The sequence below is a fragment of the Lagopus muta genome, chromosome 18 (genome assembly GCF_023343835.1).
Source record: "Lagopus muta isolate bLagMut1 chromosome 18, bLagMut1 primary, whole genome shotgun sequence".
NCBI lineage: Eukaryota > Metazoa > Chordata > Aves > Galliformes > Phasianidae > Lagopus > Lagopus muta.
The window spans coordinates 9109280-9129350 of record NC_064450.1 but is presented as its reverse complement, the minus strand read 5'-3'; the positions used below and the strand labels follow the sequence as shown (position 1 = coordinate 9129350).

The following is a 20071-nucleotide window of genomic DNA, read 5'->3' as shown; positions in this document are numbered from 1 at the left end:
ACAGTAGAGGAGTTGATTCTGTCCAGATTGGTACTTCATATAGCCATCTGAATGAAAAGCTATAAAAACAAATTAAAACAGACCTCGGTAAAGCACAGGGTTCTTTTTGCTGATATTATAAAGGTGTGAATTACAAGAAAAGTTCCAAAGCCCAAACTGCTGCACTCCAATTTGACCAGACTGTCAGCTTCAGGAAGAGAAATGCTGGTAATAAAAGTATCATTGAGTGGTTCGTAGCTTCTTTGTGCAGCAAATATTAAATTGCATTGCTTATATTATCATCTGTGACAAAAAGAGTAAGAATTTGTTTATAATCTTTTCATGAAATGCCTCGAACTTACGCCATTTCAAAACCATTTGTTCCTTGTGTCACCTAAATTTTGAGACTTTTTTTATTTCATTGCAGGTCTACCTTATGGATGGGAAGAAGCTTATACAGCAGATGGAATCAAATATTTTATCAAGTGAGTATTTCTGAGAGGAAATGGATTGCAGCTAAAATAAAATCCCATCTAACTGCATTTTTAAACCTAGATTGAACAGGAAAAAAGAGCAAATTAACAAAAGCTCTCACATTTTTAATACACATCTTTATTACCAACATCACTTGTTCATTCCTCTGGTTCAGTACTGCACTGTTTAGAAAGTCCTACAGGGCTCGGCCACAAAGTCAACTGAAATTCAGTGAGAACTGTGAGATTCTGTCTTTCAGATGTCTTTGAAAACCCCAGTGCATGTGTTGAGAACTTCCCCAGCTGTGTTTGACCATATAACAGACCTAGAAGATACAGAAGGAAAAAAAAATCCCCTAAAAATTGTATAGTAAATATATCCATTAGCAAATGTTCTTATATTCTGGGGGAAGTGGAAGAATTCTGAGGGCTGGATTTTTAGAACATATCAGTCTTGTTTCATTGGTGGATTTTAGTCCCATTGTGGCATTTAGGACCCCAGAGTCCAGCTGTCCTACCAAATGTATCAGCTGCCCTAGAAGGTGGAGTTCTGTCTGCTCTCCTGATTCTGCAGCACTCATAGCACACTGTAACTAGAAAGATCATCTTTCCCTGGTCACCTCCTGTCCTGAATGGACATCTTGGGGAGAACTGCCTTAGCAATGAATTCAGTCTCCAAGCTATCTGCAGCTACTGATGACTTTTTAAATATGATCTCCTGTTCCCTTCTGTGGGAATCAGTTGTTCTGCTGCTGCAAAGCATTTTTTTTTCCAGAATATAGTGAAAACTAATTCATGTAATAGTTTTACTGTTCCTCTAAAAGACAGAAACAATTGCTGAGAAACTATAATTTATCTCCATTCTGTATACATCGCAAATGATTGCTTACATCGTAGCAGATTATTTCAGCTACTGGAATTTACATACTGTTTAAGTCTGATTTTGCAGGTAGATTTCCCTGAAGTCTCTTAAAAGACATGAAAGGCAGTGAATCTTTGCACTGAGATGCAACTGCTTTTATCCCAAACTCTTGCAGAAGTCACATAAATAACAGTGAAGGTTATGTATCAGCTAGTGAAGAAAAGCAGGAAATTGGGTTTTTTTGGTTTTTGGTTTTTTTTCAAGCACTGCTCTGTTGTCCTTGACTCATCCCATGGTGCCTCAGGCTACGTGTGTTAAAGCAGACGTGATTTGTTGGGTTTTTTTGCAGAGGTTTTCAAGCACACCATACACAATAGTGCATTCCAGCTCTAGTCAAAGGGTGGCTTTTATTTTCAGACAGATATAAGTTACTAAATGGGACTTATAAAAAATAAAATTGTAGGCAAATAATTTAGGAAATGAAAACAAATTGGCAGCCAATTTCATAACAATGCAAATAAATACAAGAGCGAGTATTAAGCAGAGCACTGTTCACTTGGTCTCCATCTTGATGGGCGTTGATACAGGGAGACGTTATGGCACAGGTGGATGCTTAAGGTGGATGCTGGGTTCTGTTCTGGGTAAAGCACTTGGAATACAGGCTTTTACCAGCGTAACTGGGAACAGAGCTTGAAGAGAGAATTATGCAAACAATACACTAGCAACAGAATAAAAGAAATCTAACACTTTTTCCTGGTTTTGTTACTGGTGTCTTTCATACAAGTGTTTTTGGGAGTCAGCAGAAAGCTGGGTTTGCTCAAGAACTCTTAAGATCTGCTCTTGGATGAACTGTTGCAGCTGTACTAAAGAGATGCTTATTAGCAACAGCGGAATCTCAGCCTTTCCAGGTGGTAGAAGTTAATTTCAGAAAGCTTCCCATGTTTTTCACATTGCCCCCACTTGTTGAAGCTACAGATCTGAACTGAACAGATCACATGAACAAGTTTTTTAGGAACTTTTGCATATCTGGCCTTTGACCATTAATGGATCAAAAATGTTCTTCCCTCTTCTTAACGTGCTCCTAGCATTGCAAGTGATGGAGCCCTGGGTTTTCCATCATTGCTACTTTCTGTAACCTGTCCTGTGAAGCTTTGTGTGGCTGGCAAGGAAAATCTATCCATTTTAATTGAAGAGAAGGGAATGAAGTCACCTGTCATGTTCTAAATGGAACAACCACATTTGTTAAGAGGTCTTAATTCACTTCATTAGAACAGAATTAATTGAATGCAAGGATAAAACATGATATTAATTAGTATTTTTTTTACCTATTTCCTAATTTTGTTTATATCTTTGTTGCCAAATGTACATACAGAGTGTAAGCCAGGCTCTTCATAGGCTTGAAAATTCATACCTCTTCAGTATTCATCTCAGACAGTTATTTGGAGAAAGGAACAAGGGTTGCAAGTCTCTTGTTTCCAATGTAGCTTGAAGAAATTTGAAGATAAAATTCTACCTAATATTAAAAATATCATTGAAAAAATCTTTTTTCTAGGAGCAGCTTGCTTGAGATGCATCTTTATCAGCTCATCCTTTTCAGATAATTAGACAATTCACATAATTTAATTCATTTGTTTAAATTGATTTAGCTGAATAGTTGATAATTCACCGTCCTGGCACTGTAAACTTGTTCTCTTTGGCTGTGAATATCAATCCTTTTATTCTTTGATGTTTAGAAGATCCAAAGCCATGAGGGGTGTAAGAATTATTTAGCAGTTGCCTTCAGTTCCATTGTGCTTTATTGTGCCATCAACTAGCTGAGTCCATAAATCTATATGCTATAAATCTAATGTGGTAAACACCCCAGAACGGAATCTTAATAGCACATAAGCTTGAGACAGCTTGCTGTGAAATTCCCATAAATATCTCTGAAGGGGGTGTAGCAATATGAAATGCATGAGAAATCAGAGTTTAAAAGAAGCAAACCAGCTGGCTTGTGTTACACACTGAAGTGAAAACCCACTTATGTGAATAAATGACATGAATAAAACATTTACATGGCTCTATTCCTAAGGCACTAAACTGCTCTCCATCTACTGTGGAAAGACTCATCTTGTCCACCTCTATGTACCTGCAGACAACTTTCTGAAGTCACCTCTTTCTTTTACTCAGGAAATGATTTCAGTTTTGCAGTAAATTATTATCAATCAACCAAGTTGCTAAGGATCAGTCACAAAGTGCAAGTGAGGCAAGTGAGAGGAAATTAGCTTTAAGGCTGCTATCGTGTCATAAACTCATGTACCTCTATGCAAGGCATTAAGGTCATGCATATAGACTTACCGTGCAATATCAGATAGCAGCGTATGCCTCTCTGAGTTATGTGTCAGCATACAGTGCAGCAAGAGCAAGTTTCAGTGTTCTGCAATATAATATAAAGGAAGTTATCAAAAGGACAAAAATTATGCCAGTAGACTAAAAGGCAGCAATCAGCTTCATTGCTAACATGGCTCTGCTCTCCTCTTGCTGAAGAGGAAAAGTTGAATTTGGCCCCAGATATGTTTTGAAATAATCTGATATACTTTAAAGTAATGGATAGTGCAAGCGTTATTTTATTTTGCCTGCCAGCAATACAATCATTCATCCACGTGCAGCCCCAGATTCATGCCCCCTCACACGATGTCTAATAGAAATACATGCCTGCTTCTTCACTATTTTACCCTTGATATTTCTATCCCTGTTTACATCGGTGAATTTGTTTCAGAAGAGCTGAAATCTTGACCTCATGAACTTAAAGCAACAACTGAACGTAGCCCAATGAGTTCTTCAGCAGTCCACTGCAATTCCAACATCAGAGAAGAAAATCCTAAGTCTAGATCAGAAGGAATCTCTGGAGGTCAAGTCATCAAACCTTCCGCAGAAAAGTAAATGAGAGTCCTGTTAAACCAAGACCTGGACGCTTCCAGGGAGGAAGGTTGCACCACCTATCCAAGCACCCTATTCCAAGGGGCACCTGATGATCTGTGAAGGTCCCTTCCAACTGAACTATGCTATTCTACTTACAGTATAGCTGGGACATTAATTTTTTTCCTCAGAAAACCCATCAAAGTTGATCTCTTCCACCCTCCCACTACATTCACCTTTAACATATGGCAGCTCTGTATCATGAGACTGGCACCTATAATTAGGTAGGGCCTTGCTATTCTCCCTCCCACTCCCACCCACTGCTTACATATGTATACAGTTTGTAAGGACCAGCTGTGAATTTTGCCCCTGTAACACCTCTTCTAGCTTTTTAACAGGACTAGGTTCCAGCTATTCCATATTAACTGTTATTTTTCTCAAGAACATTTATCTTAAATTAAATTAGCCTAAAAGACACACAGAAGTTCCTTTAATGTTTTGGGATGCTTTCTTTTAGATGAATTAGGACATATGGATTTTCTGTCTTATGTTAAAAAGGAAATGGTAATGTTTGATTTAGGATTATCTTTCATTAATTTACCTAAAAATGAGAAGCTTCACATTGAAGCACTGCGTATTTCAGTGTGACAAAGCAGGCACAGGTGCTTTGACAGCATGTCAGTGTAACTGAGAGTAGAAGACAAGCAATACATACATTACAGGTTAATAAAAACACACAGTGTGTTCTGGTAGCTTTTGAAATCGTACCTAAAATTATGCTTCTACTTTGGAAAATAACAAATTGGACTTATTTTATCATATTCTATTTGTTTTGGTTTTGTATGGGAAGGAGCCAACATTAATTCTACTGAAAGCTGGGCAGTCACAGAAACTGTTTATGATTTTGTGACTCAACTAAGAATAGAAAGCATGTGTGGTAAATGAGCTTCTGCAGTGTAAACAGTGAAGTAGAGCTAAAGGTATCATCGTAAATGGAAAATAAATCACAGCTGATTTTACTTAGCGTGCTCAATTGAAAAACAAACCTGCTCCTTTTGTAAGTGCACTTTCACATCTCTACTGCATTACAAAGAACCCAAAAATGTAGCACATCGATGTGTTTGGTTTTTCCTCTGCTATTTGATTCCAGCATGTATTAGTGTATTGCAATATACTAGTTGACCACAGGCAATCTAAGAAGAAATCAAGCTCAATTAAGATCAAATTGAAGCAGAGGTGATCTAAGAGTAATGTGCATGTTCCATAAGGTTGGTATTTCAGTGACTTCAGAGTAACGAACTAAGGGAAACTCTGATCTGCTGCACTGAACATGCAGTGGGAATGAATCAAGTATGAGCTCTGCTCCTACCTCCCTCTACAGAGGTAGACTTTTGGCTAACAAAAAGACTTAAAGACTTACTGGTAGTAATCTGAGATAAGGTGAAAATTTCTAATTTCTAAGGTTTGGAAGTGTATCATCAGCAGATGATTAGGTTGTAGGGAATTCTGCCAGTCTGATTTTCACTAGTTGCATGACTATAAGAAAAATAGCCTCAGATGTGCAACCAGAAAACTTGGCTTTGGATTTTATGATAACATGAGCTTGTAATACAAGAATGTTGAGTCCTTAAGCTGCTTTTGGTTGGATAATTTTTTTCCTTCAGAGGCTGTTTGTTTTTTAATTTCAAGAACCAAAATGGAGAAGCGTTCTTTCAGCTTCCACAAACACTGCTGTGTCCAGGTTCTGACGTGTCATACGAGGCAGCTGTTAACATTTCAGTAAGGAAACACTCAAAGCTGAAATTACTGTTTTGCTCAAGCCTTGTAAATTCGACGGAAATCAGTGCATTGATTTCTGTTGCCTCTGCTGGGTAATTCTACTCTTAGCCTGGTGTGATCAAGGGTCTAGTTTTCACTATTTAGCAACTTCTATAAATAGAGCTGGACGCTCAGGCTGGAGTTCAGGCTCCCAGGAAGTTTTCCTGTGCTGGGGCATTTATGGGCTGAGTCGGGGCTCTTGGGATCCTGCGTCTGGGGAGAGGCAGAGCAGGGCACAGTAAGGGTTTGCTCCATGTGTGTTTCGTGTGAGGCCTGGGGAGGCACTCAGGACTGTGAGTAACGCAGCGCTGTAGGGTTAACAGCAGCTGGCTAAAACTGGTGTGAGGAGGAATTCAGGTCAGACTTGTGAAACTGTGAGAAGTTTGTATATCCTATCACTCAAACCTTTGGGCTTACTCAGCTTTGGCTCCAATCCCATTTTTATTACTGCTTTCATTTTCAGTGGGCTCATTAGTTTGTTGTTGGTAATTTTTAATGATCGAGCATGCCATTTAGATGTGCATATCTTCCTAGTGATAACAGACTTCTGAGATTGCTCATACATTTTTCTTAGTAGACAACTGTTTTATCCAGGGATAAACAGCGAGACTCTCTTCTTTCACTTGGTATCCCTCAAGCATTAATTACCATTAAGCCAAACCTTCAGTCCCTGAGGGACATTAAAGAAAAAATAACAACATTTATGACACCTTAGGACACAGTGACAAGTGCTCTCAATCTTCCTGCAGCCGAGGAAAGGTGATGTCAGTCCATCCTTCAGGACCTAGCAGCTCCCTGGATAGTTTTATACACTGTGCCTTGAAGGAGTGGCCAATTTTAACAAAGGAAGGGGAAAAAAAAGAATGCTTAACTTCAAATAATCTGATTTTCATAAATAGAAGAAGCCTTCCAAAAATGCCTGTAGGTTTGTATTCTCTCTTGCTCGTATTGATGGCCTAACACAAATCAGAGAGGATGTATTTCTAATACAGGAATGTTCTGCAAACCAGTAAATCTGGGATTATCTCTTCAGACTGATTATGTCAAAGCTTTTTAGCCACAGCACTTGTAGGGAGCTAAAAATAAATAGCAGGAGGTTTCTACATCTACTCTTTACCTAAATCATGTTGTGCATATTGCGTATGTTTTCTTACAATGCATGTCTTTTTACAACTGCTTCTTACATGCTATCTGGACTTAACAGTTATTTACAAGAGTTATTTCCTAGTAAGGATTTTAACAAAAGGTTTAAAACAAACTGTACTACTAGAAGCATGGGACAAAGTTTAGTGCAAGTTTGAAAGAACTGACTTCTAAGGTACGCAGCAGGTCAAGGCATCTACAGGTGAATACCAAATGAGAAAAAAAATTCAAAAATAGTTTGGTTCTTATTTAAATTCAGAAATGGCTTGCTGAGAAATGGCTTGATAAAAGGCAGTATAAACACTTGAATAAATCTTGCATTGGCAGTGAATGAATGGATGGAATCCCGTGATTCCTCAGGCTGTGTGTCAATGCAGGTAGATGGAAAGCAGTCTCCATACCTGTAAGTCAGTGTGACGGAACTCTGACCCGCAGAATCCTACTTTGGTGAATCAATTTCCATTATCAGATATTCTGTATAGCATTCTTGAAGATAAAAATGCAAACTTTTCACTTGAAAAGGTAAATCTAGAGTAGTTTCATCACAACTTCATGTTTAGTTAAACTTATGCACCAGAAATGTGAGTACAGAAATGAGCTTTAGGTACAGTAAGTAGTTGTGAGACTTAACTGAGGAGAACTGCTTGTTTTTTACAGTTTATATTAAATATGCCATATTTTTCAGCAACTTTTTCTCATGAACTTGTATTAAAAAATTCATCTTTGCACTGGCCTGACTATAAAAACAGTGAATTTATTAGCAAGATTTTTTAAGTCCAGAGAAGCTATTTCCTTTACCAAGAACACATTATTCCAGAAGGGAGAAGAGGCTGTGCCTTGCCCACACACAGTATGGCTAGCATGCATGCTACCAATCGTGGGGTGTGCAGCGTTCTCACCCTCAGACAATGAGCACATCCCATTTATCTGTCCTTACTGAGTTTGAGCAGGTTCTTCCCATTCATCTGGAAGCTCAACAAAAATACCAAGCAGCTCAGACTCCTTTTCAAGTATAGGCTTTAGGCCTTTAAAAAGATAATACTCCTTTTTATTACTTACACAAAATACACCTTGTTTGGGTTTATGCATCAACTTTTTTTCGGTGAGAAATATTAATGATGAGTGTTCAGTCCACTTCCTCTTATCCACAATGCCTCACTCTCTAACTGCTATGATGGCAATGTTAATACCGTGCCAGCTCGATGTGGGTTTTTTTAAGACTTTGATGGTCTGGGCTGTTCACTGTTGCTGGGTCAGTTTTATTCATTAACAGGAAGTGTTGCTAGTTTGAACCAGGAATCTCCTAGAAAAGCACTCTCTCATTTATTTGGAAGTGAAGCTTTCCAGATTCTAGCATCCGGAAGACTCCTCATTTTGTTTGTAAAATCTCCTAGTTAGCAAGACAAAGAGAATTCAGTACTTGAAAGTATTGTAATGATAACACAAGGCCTGAAAATGGATATCATCTGGCATTTCTTGTTCCAGATTGGTAAACCTTCTAGATTGCTGATAGCATGTCTTTTCTTTTTTAGCCACGTGACACAGACAACATCATGGATCCACCCTGTAACAAGCGCACTAAGCTTGCTCTGCTCTGAGGATGATGACGATGGAATAAGGGAGCCTCCAGGATCCAAGAGCCACTGAGGGCACCTGCTGACTGAAAGCAGTTTGATTTCCAAACATTAGAGAGGAGAAGCACACATTTTATTCTAACGTTCTCTCATCGTTGTAGTACCAACACTGTAGTACCCAGTGACACTTCTCCCCATGAAGTCAGGGGCGTTCTGCTGCCTATTTACATGGCTTTATTTTTAGGTGCCTCAAAAGATGCTGGCACTGCAGAAGTCTCTCTTAGTCCGTAAGTTCCCCAGCTGTGTAGGGATCAGTTGCGAATCTTAGGACCCAATTCATGACTTCTGTAGCAGCATAACTCCACTGACTCAGAGTGAAATTTTCTATTTTGACCAGCGTGACAGCCATTGGATATGCTTCATGTTGTAAATTCCATCTGATGGTTTGCTGAAGTATGCAAGGCCTGCTTTTTTTTTAAGAACAATGCTAATGAGCGTAATGCAGATGGATGCCTTTTGTGTAGCTACTGAATAATCTTATTTTTATAGAATAAATTCGTGAATGAGTTTTGCTAACAGAAATTTGGCAGTTACAAATTACAAGTATTGCAGCCCTGATTACTTTTAAGGTTGGGCTTTAGGAAAATGAATCTTTGATAGGATGTCAAACAAAAAGAAGCAGTTTTGGGAGAGGACACCGTACTCGATAACAATATGTGGCAAGAAAGAAAATTATTCTACTTCTGTACTCTGCTAAACTGGTACATACATGCATCAGATACTTCAGTAGAAGCTGTGAAGTTTCAAGTACAATGAAACCTGTGAAACCACCTCCAGGATCAGCAGAAATCAGTCACCTCCTCAAAAATGGTCTTCAAGGAGAACAGAATCATTTTGTAAACACTGGTGATGATTTAAAGAGGATAAAGAAAATGACGGGGTGCTGCTGCAATCTAAGTAAACAGATTTTGCTGCACCTCAATAGCACAGGATATTTTAAATCTCATTATTCACAACACAACATACGATGCTAGCTTTACAAACATGATTCTATGCTATATTTTTCTAGAGACTCTGTGTATGTATTTTATATATATATGTATATGGTAGGTGTTGACTAATAAATGAAAGAAGGATCTGAAACATTGCAGAAGCACTGATGGATCTCCCAAAAAAAAACCCTATTACTAAACTTCAGGCCAAGGAGAACAGTACTGTAACAGTGTGAGGAAGGCACAGGCTGCAACCTGCATTTTTCTGAGGCACACACTTAGGACTTCTAAACCTCTCTGAAATGGCTGGGGACCCTTCTCCACTCCAGCTCCCCTCTGCTGGCCCATACAAAGAAACTAGGACTTGCGGTCACATTTTTTGGAGGTCTGTCTCCAGCAGATGTGGTATTAAAAATCCAAGCATCTAGAAGAATGTACCAGGGATGCTCCAAAAGCAATGCTTCCTGTTGTATGATGTTGGCCCATGATGTCAGAGGCAGATGTTGGCGGTATGGCAGCAGGGGTGGTCTGACATGGAAGGGTGCATGGAACAAGTATGAAATTGAATTCCTCCAGGTAGAAAAAATTTTTTGCAGCAGAGTCAGCTCTGCAGGTGCAGATTTTTACAAGTGCAACATGCAAGCTCCTATTCACTGCTGGCAAAAATGTATAGCTCTCAGTGATGCCTATGCTGAAAAATACTGTTTTGTAGCTGAGAATTTGTTGTCAAATAGTACTATTGTATTGCTCACTGTATTTGTTGTGTTTTCCATGGAAATAAATAGGAAGCATTACTTTCAGAGCAAGCTAGGTGTATAAAGCCCAGACTTCCTCCTAGTTCTGGTGTCTGTGTCATATCTCCATCCTCAGCACTGCAGAGCTGTGCCAAGTCAGGCACACAGGGGCTGCTGGTCCTTTTGAATCTAAAATAATACACAGTTTGTAAAAACCCAAGTCAAGTCTCTTCTCCGAACAGCCATGTTCGGAGAATCTACTGCATCTACTGCATATGGCCTGTGAGCTGTAGAGCACATCACCAAATGTTCTTCGTGTAGGAACAAAGTGCAGCTCATGAAAGTTTCTTTTGCAGTCTTTGCTGGAAGGAGATGTCAGGGTACATTGAATAAGCAAATAGGAAAAAATGTTTTGTACTTTTAAGTAGGTCAGAACCACGTTATCCATGAATCTACACAGGTGGATTAGGTAGGAGTTTTCTCAGCAGACCCACAGTAGCATATAGTTCTGAGAAAATTTCTCATAGCAATAACACTTGGGCTTCACTCATATTTTGCTCCAGTGACCCCTAAGTGCTTCATGGTCTCCTTTGTGTTCCCTGAGAGCACAGTGTGAAAAGACAAAGTGTGTGCTTCAGTTTCATTTGAGCACTCTAGATGCACCATTATTTAAATACCTTTTCTGAAATGGCATAGACTTGTGACCCATAAACTGTATGCGAGGTTCTAAATGCCTTGCAATATTTACTGTAGCCTTAGAAGTAATTTGGATGCGTTATGACAGGCGCTTTCAGTTCATACTTCCATGGCAGCCAGACTTCATATAGACTCCAGTTTTCCAGTTCTGCTCCAAAGAAGTTTCAAGCTCTACTTGACCCTCACAGTCTTGATTTATTCTGCTGCTGGCTTTCTGACAGCTAGTTGAGTTTCCTCATAGAGAAGCTATTTAGGGGCAGAGGCTATGGATCAGGCAGACTTCATCAGAAGAGGCTTTACGGAGACCTAGCAGCAATTTAAAACTGTCCTTCTGTTGTACCAGCTGGAGGAGGACAGCTATGTACATAGTGCTGGCCCTTCCTGAAGAGCTGGTAATGATCTCTTGCTCTGAGAATGCATTGCACAGCCTGCTGTGCACGAGAGGAGAAGAAATCAAGGCACAATGCTGACATCCTGCCAGCTCTGCTTACCATCTCCACCCCCAGATGAGAACATTTCAGAAACATGGAGACTGTTTCTTTCTCTTATAAATTTGCCTAGAAATTAAAGTCATTACAAATAGATCTCTGCATCTATCTAGCTTCTTCTCTGGTAAGCACTACCTCTTCAGATGATCCACTAGTTCAACTGCTCTGCTATTGAGGCTACATTTTCATACCTACAATTTCCAAATGTTCTAATCTATTTTTGTATGCTGGCATGCTTGTTTCCTAGGATATTTCTCTGTATCTCCCCTTGTCTCTTCCTTTCTGTGAAATATTTTGTGAAATTATTTTGATTGAACTGAACTATGCATATTGAGAAAATGGTTCTAGGATAACTTGAGAAGAATTTGTAAAGAACAGTTGTCAAAATATACAGTGCTGTAAACAATGGCTTCCCATTCTCATTGCAGAATTAAAAAAATGATGTGGACAAAAAAAAGTGCACTTTATGGCCTTTGAAATAATGAAAGTCAGCTTTAGAAAGGAATGGCAACAGAGCCATAAGTAATCCCTGCATCTCTTATTTATTTTCCATACAAAGGTGACACTGAGAAATACCGTTCTGGTACGCACAGGTGTTAATGCTGACCTGAATATTTGCACCACTCTGCCCTTCAAATACCACAAATACTGTAAGCTTTAGATGGCACATTGGCTGCCATCAAAGCAAACAGCTTAGCACAGATACCTACACTGGCATATTAGATATAATAAGTAATTTCCCTGTAACACTACTCAGGGTCTCAATAAATGATGATTCTTTCGTCAACTCCATGCAATAAATATATGCATGCATACATACGCAAGCTGGCCATTCTATGAATAAAGCATAAATATTCAGGCACCTATGCTGGCAGGAGCACAGCCACACTGCCTAACCTGTGCTAAGGCACTGGTGTTCTACAGGCAAGCCAGTATAATGGCTGCCCTGCCAGTCTTCTGCAGTAAAGTGCAGAAAAGATACAGATGTTGTGTAAGCATATACATGGAGCCTCTATAGATCAATCAGGATGACAGAAACAGTTGCTATCTGTGCACAGACATTTAACACAAGCCAAGGGGCACAACCACATTCACGTGGACACAACCTCACTTGGAGCCTTCAGGATTCACACAGGTTTGCTGTGGTATGAGATTCTGCACTGAGAACTTGCCCTTTCAGTTCTCACGTAGTTGCCCTCAAAGGGCAATTCTAATTCCTGAGCTGATTTGAAATTTTGCTTCTGACTTAATTTAAGGTAGAACTGTGCAAAAGTCACTCCGACCAGAATTTGCAAGAAGGGCGCTGAGTTTTGGTGCTAGGTTTGAAGTAAGCATTAAGGTTTCCCAGGTAGCTTCCAGTGCGTTTCTTGAGCTGAGCAAGAAACATGAGCTTAGACTTCAGCTGCTGCTAATGAGTACAGCCACCTCAGTTTAAATAGAGGCACCTGTCAGCTCACACTGGTACCAGCTTTACAATGATGTTTAGCAGCTTAAAGAAGTTGATGGAGTTAATGGGAATTAGGTACCTAACCTACTTAGATGCTGCTATAAATGCTGCTAGGCATGTTTAGGTACCTAAATATCTTAGTAAGTCCTTCTCCTCACAGCCTACAACGATACTGTACCAAAAATCAGCTACTAATGAATAAAGCCTGCCCTTTGTCCTCTGTAACTAGCTTTGCCTTTCCCTGGGGATTGATTTCACATCATACTAAAAATACCAGCTGTCTCACAGGTTGTACCATCTAGGTTCTTTTCGCATTTTTGGTAGCTTGATTATTCGTTGCTCATTCCACACTCTTCTTTCAACATATATGGCTAATGGTCCCATGGATCCATAGGTTGATATTTTTGTAACATTCTTTTGAGATAAATTAGGAAATAGGATGGGAAGTTAAAATCCAATGACCAATACTGATTTTGTCACCATAGTATGGTACCCGAGTCAAATTCAAACTAGTTCAAACTGCTGATTCAAAGGGAATCTATGGGAAAAAAAAAGAAAAACCCAATGCACACCTTCCCAGTTATTCTCACTTGTGAAGTTATCTGGGATGTTAGTGTATCCCTGCAGAGTTTGCCCCTGAATCCATAAGGCCGTCTCTGATTTTGGTCTCCTGCTTTCAAAGAGATTCGTCCCTTTTACATTGCCTCAACAAGAGCTGAAGTGAGCTAACACAGAATTAGTAGTCAGATCCCATTACCCGAAGATCTCTTGAGTAAAAGAAGCTCTGGAAAATCAGCAGTTCTGCCACAGTTTGGATAAGTCACAATTTCACTCCAACTCCTAGAAGCCACAAGTTCATCAGAAATGCCTTAATCTCTTTTCAAGTACCCTGGCTCTCAACCTATTAAGTCATAATTTCCCTATGGTCCAATTATTATTAAGAACATTCCTTGCTCTTGTATGCGAAGAGAATTCTTTAAAACGTGATTAAAATAGAAGAAAATATAAAATGATGTTTGTGGCCTAAAATAAAAAGGTAATAGCATCAATACGGGAAAGAGATGACCTTAGCATTGGGATTCCTTCTCATTTTTTCATTTTTACTCCAAAGAGGACGGTAACAAACTCCAAACTGCAAAGAGGAATGGTAATCACCATTCCTTTCCAACTACAGTGGCCTCAAAAATCCAAGAGCCATGAGCTCTCCAGGGATTGTGAAGCTTTCCATCCCCAGGCAGCAGGCTGAATTGCGTTTATTAATCTCCAGCCCGTGCCACCAGGGACTCTAACATTAGGTACTGTAATTAGTCACCATGGGGGTAACAAATTCCAAGTCAAAGACAACTGTACATAATTGATGTCATGGCATGAAGAGGAGCTGATGAGCCCATTAAGAAAGCTGCCTGTCACTCTCAGAACATCCTGTTCCTTAAAATTAAGTACAGAAAGTGTTGTAAACGATAAAGGTGCAGAGGAACAGGAAGTAGGACACCTGCAGAGTTGAAGACTGATAGTCTTATTATTTGGCTATTTGGAAGATGCAACTGAAAGGAGGCCTCTTATCATTAAAGGAAAATGTTTAGATGCAATTAATCTTACCTCGTTCATTTCTGTGTCTGCTCATCTTTGGCATGTAGTACAGCCACTTAAGTTCTCAAAAATACCTATGTGCTTAGCTGGTTACAATTTTATGTGCTAAAGTAGCAGCTAATATGGGCTGCAGTGCTCCACAAAATGGTTAGATTCCAGCAGCACATCGTATTTTTAAAACAGATCGGTGATAAATGCACACCAAGAAGAAAGTCTTGTGGCTGGCTGAAGGTAAGTGCTGTGCTCAGAGATATTTGGTTCAAAGCTCTGGAGTCCATTTTAGTCAAAGTTTGTTATAATTGCTTGTCCTCACTGTTATGTATACACACAAATTAACCTATCTACAAATGGATGCAATTTCAGGGAAGTGAAGGAAAAGGACTCAGTAACTTCAGCACATTTAGAAAATACAGATTCCTTCTCAAAAAAAAAATTCTCAGCCTGCAGGAAAGAAGTTTTTCATGGCACAAGAGAGTTCTACAAGAGGTCTCTGCGGGGAGGGATGATTACTTCCTAGGGAGGTGAGAAACACAGTAATTAGCAATTTGATTTCTGATGTGGCTGAGAGAAATAGTTCTTCACTTAAGGAGAAAGATCTATAGTTTCTGCTGCAGACAAATTGGAAAGGTAAGTTGAGGGACATGGTGCTGCTGGGGATGGAAACAGTGGCATGCAGTAATGACTGACTGCAGTAGTTCAAGTTGTTGATACCAATACAACAGCCACCTGCTGTTCTTCTCCTGCCCTTCTCACTGTCACCTACCATGTTTCTGAGGGAAAGACTACAGCTCTGACACCTCCCAAACAGCCTGCAGTAATCCCAAATACCTGCGATAAGAGGCATGGCTCTGCAAGTGAGGCTGAAGGCTTTGAGAGCAGGGAAGGACAGTGAGTCAGCTGGACATACGTGCACTGCGCCATGTCCCTGCCAGGGATGGAGCCTAATTGGATTGCACAAATGCGACTTCTGTGTCTCTTGATCAGAAAACCAAATTAAGCCTCAAGAAGTTTCAAACAAATCCCTACCTGAAAGTTTGCCTTGAAAAGAAAGTGCTGACAGCTAGTGTTATGTCAGCTTTGCCCAAGAGCAGAAGTGAAATGAAAACTCCAAACCAAAACTACTTTAAAACAAATAAGAGAAGCAAAGCACAAGCAGCAGATCTGCCGAATTCCTGGTGCACTGAACCAAATCAGTCATGTGATAATGACAGGATTTTCTAGAAGACCTTTTAGGCATGCAATTTCTGTATTAATCTGTTCAGAAGTCCCTAGAACATCTGTTTCTTCTCTAAAATGGGAGTAACAGCCACTATAACAGCCACTTTTTACAGTGCAATGACAGCTACAGATAAAAGCAGGGTAATTACAAGTAGTGACTACTGCTTGATGAAAGATATTTTTGAGAGCTTTTCTGTCAAGATTTTTTTTAATCTGTGCGCAGATTCTGGATATGAACCTCAGCCACGACTGCAGTTCATGCAATTCTGGGGGAGGAGAGAGGATTAAAATCATAGATTACAGCAGGATCCAGCTGGATTCAAGCCTCTTGAATCCAGGTCACAGGCAGGCTAGGAGCAGCTCCTGCTGCCCATCCTGACAAGCAGGGAGCAGGCAAGGCTGGGCTGTGCAGCCTGCACTGCACTCAGCGCCGAGGCCTGCGGGCCGGGCCCAGCAGCTCCTCCCCTGCAGTGCACGCCTGCTGGAGAAGAGCTAAATCAGCAGAGTTTTGCAATTTTGAGAGGGACTCCTCTAAGTGTTGAAGAAAATCACAGCTCTTGTTGTCTAGCATAGAACTGGAAAGCTTCTAATGATTTTTTTTTCCAGAGTTAATTTGAAAATTCCCATTAGTGCAGTCTGTGCTGATGCCTGATCATAAGGGGGCCTCTGAGTGCTGAAATGCGTATTCACTAAATGAACCAAAAGTGCAGTGTTTTGTGTCTATAGCTGCAGCGTGTGTCAGAGTTACAGAAGCTCATCCCAGGAACATGTACATATTTTAGTTTTTGTAAAAGTTTACCAGCAAACCTTACATTTATAGTAAATCCAGTGTTACCTTTTCAAGAAAGACATTGGCACGAACATGACAGATGCTTTTCTGACCTTTATGACAGAAATATGGTGTTTCCACAGATTTCCTTGATTTTCAAAACAAGTCTGTGTGGCAGTGAGGTACAGTACCAGAGAAATTCCAGCAGCCCAGTGAGAGTGAACTGTTTCAGCAGGCACTCCTCATGAGCCACTAATCCCACAATAACCACACCTGTGACTGCCTTCCAAAGAGCCTCAGTGCAACTCTTAAGTAAACCAGGCTTATCTATGGGCATTCCAGAGCAAGCTGTGCTCTCTTGTAGGCCATATGCATAGAATTTCTGTTCAAGCCCGATTGATCCTGGAGTATGGGGACAGCCTTCACCTCTGATGGAATGAGGACAGCTCAGCCCCAGAAAGCGTTCACAGCCTGGAAGGATCACGCCCTCTGGACCTGGAGGAGTTCTCAGCAGTTTAGGATTCTTTAAGAAGCAGAAATCAGCCAGCTTGTATCCATGGTATCTAACGAGGCAACTCATGTCACTGCTAAAAATACAAACCTGCTTGCAAAAAGTATATTCTAATAAGATCTGCATTTGTACTGCATTTGCACAACAACTTCTGCTGAGACTCCAGTTGTTCCAAATGCTAACAGTGCATAGTGATGGCTTAGAGGAGGAGGAGACGCAGGTGTAAAACAGCTGCAGCCCAAGGAAAATCTATGCTCCTGGTGCTCTGCCTCTGCCTTTCTCTCCCACCTGGAAGCACTTGGGGTTAAGCACTGAGCAGGACACTGTGCCTCTAACAGCACACAGCACAAGGCTGGGCATCATCAGGTACTGCTGGGAGCTCAGCAAATCAGTGAGGAAGCTTCTCTGGGTATACCTTCAGGAGCTAAATGCAGTGGCAGCCATTCAAAGTATGTGCTCCACATAGAAATGAGTAACCGAAACCTCTCTGACATTGCTAATGCTTTCAGCTATTAGGAAAATAGTAATGCCACCTGGAAAGAAATACAGCTGCAAACGGGATAACCATTAAATAGCTGCATGCCAGATAATGGGGCTCTTTCCTGGGAAGCAAGAACAGTACAGCAGAGAAGCTGAAAGTTCCTAGAAGCAGCAACCAGCATCATAAGGTAAAGACATCAAATCAGGTACAACTCCACCGACAATCTGGAATTTGCATCAGCAAAGAGCTTTGGATGCTATTTGTCTGGCCTCCACAGAGCAGAAGGAAATAAAAAAACAGAGCTCCATGCCACTGAAGCAAATGCAGAGATATCACTTGGTTTCACAACATGTTGTCTATCCAGCTAATATAATGAGTTTGCATCTATGCTTATCTGGCAAAATGTTGAGAGATGAGTAATTCTAGTGGAGAAGAGAGGACTCTGTTCATCTCTGTTCTGCAGTCAAAGGTCTAGGTGATACAGTTGATTACTGTTTTGTGTGTTGTCTTTTCTAAATTATGTACTGAATTCCTAATGATTTTAAAGACAACTAGCCAGCTTTTTAGGAAACATACATAACTTTATCATCACAAGAACCTGGTTCTCTCTCCTGGTTAAGAAATATCCCTCTGCTTGCAGAGGGTGGGGAAAAAAAGTCCGAAAAATGAGTTGGTTCAACACTATATAGCTCTGAAAAAATATTAAATTGATAGACAAGCACTTCTCCATCTAGATTCACAAAACAGAAAATCTAACAGCTTTGGTAGTTCTTTATGTGCACCATTGTAAGCCTTTTAATTCTGATAAAATGGGAAAATAAATGATATTGGATTCCATGAGCATCTCCATTACTATGTATCTTTCTTAAGCTTACTAACTTCACAGTATATTAGATTTCAGGTTAAACCAACCTAGGTTAGCTTAAATGTGTAACAGTGCTTTATTTAACAGAGAAGTATGGGTAGACATTACTCCAACATTGCTGTGAACATCTGTTCTGAGTTACCAAAATTCCAGCTGAAAAACAAATATTTCCACTATAAATCAACCAAAACATTATCCAGAGTGTTGTAACAGATGCGAAATGATTCTGGCTCACTTCACCCTGTGGTTTGGCTCTTCTCTTAAAATTGCTGAGAATATATTTATTTACACACTTCAAGAAATACACATTTGAAATGGCTATTTAAGCTTACTCAGAACATGTCTGATGTTAGTTCAAAGCTAATGGGCACTTGAGAGACTATTCTTATTAACTACAGATGCTGCAATTTAACATAAACTCTGCCTACAGCTTCCCAAATAGACCTGCTCCAGAGCAATCCCTAGAGCATTATCCTGCTCAAGCACTCCGAACGCTTCGATCCAGCAGCACTTGAACTGGTGACTTGGATTTTGTGCAAGGGGGAGCACTTGGGGTTTCAATTCTTTCTATTCTGCTGTGCTTTGGTGTGTGTGTGTTTTTTTTTTCCCCCATTGTTATGCTGCTATTCATCTTTAGTTTCACGAACTGAATGAATCAGAAGTGATGTTGATTTAACAGGGATAAAAGAAATGAGATTTGTTTACTAAGCATTAAATTTGGAAAAAGGCTTTGAAAGAAGCTTCCTGGTTATTGGTCTCAGTTTGTGAATAAAATGATCTGTTTAAGCAGATGTTGCAATTCCATACTTTCAGGTGTTTAATTGCAATAGGCTGCATCTGAGCATCTCTAATTAAAAATGCTTCCCTTTCTAAAAAGCTTTGTAATGTTAGAGATATGTCAGCCCAGGACAGAACAGTAAGTAGCACCAAAACCCTACAAGTGGGAAAGAAAAATGTCTTTGGTTTATTCCTCTTTCTTTTCGTGCTATACGCTTTGGTGGGGAACAGAAGAAACAATGCTGTGTTTTGAGGATAATGTTTTGTAGTTGCTAATGATTTTCTGTCCTAAATGCTGGGGGGGAAAACTGCAGACTAAATTTAACAGCGCCTTTTATGATGGTTGGGAAATGGGAGCTGCAGGCTAGTTATCCAGCCCACAAACAATAGGAACACATGGTCCATCCAGAGACACGATGGTGGCAAATGGAGTACTTGAGGGAAGTAAAAGAGAACAGCTCACCCTGCCATTGTGACTGTGGTGTGTGTTGGACTGGAGTTTTCAGAGTCTGCGTTAAAGTGAACGGAATTCATTGAGGGCTTCAGCCGTAAGCGCTCCTGTTGATCCCTGTCAGGGATTTCCAACTTACTATAAGAGTGTAGGACCACATTCTCTAAAGGCAATTTGTTAATTAATGCCTAACAGTAAAGAAATTCTGCCTATATTTAAGCAGCATAAAGATGTGTATTTAGCTTAACAATTCTATTTGTAAGGAGATTGAAATGCGTATTCTGTACAAAAGACTGCAGGCTGCA

The 20071-nt window shown here is 40.0% G+C and overlaps 1 protein-coding gene and 1 long non-coding RNA gene across 8 annotated transcripts in view; one reads left to right on the top strand and one right to left on the bottom strand.

Moving 5' to 3' along the window:
* The window catches only part of STXBP4 (syntaxin binding protein 4), a 53770-nt gene extending 41707 nt beyond the window's left edge, over positions 1–12063 (top strand). For all 4 annotated transcript variants that reach the window (XM_048965008.1, XM_048965007.1, XM_048965009.1 and 1 more), the window contains 2 exons: positions 407–464; positions 8706–12063. In XM_048965008.1, the coding sequence (XP_048820965.1) occupies positions 407–464; positions 8706–8820 (173 nt within the window). In that variant the 3' untranslated portion in view covers positions 8821–12063. The remainder of the gene's footprint in view (positions 1–406; positions 465–8705) is intronic.
* LOC125702112 (uncharacterized) overlaps positions 1–20071 on the bottom strand; it is a 36253-nt gene that overhangs the window by 13845 nt on the left and 2337 nt on the right. For all 4 annotated transcript variants that reach the window (XR_007380447.1, XR_007380444.1, XR_007380446.1 and 1 more), the window contains exon 3: positions 3652–3730. This is a non-coding gene — a long non-coding RNA (uncharacterized LOC125702112). The remainder of the gene's footprint in view (positions 1–3651; positions 3731–20071) is intronic.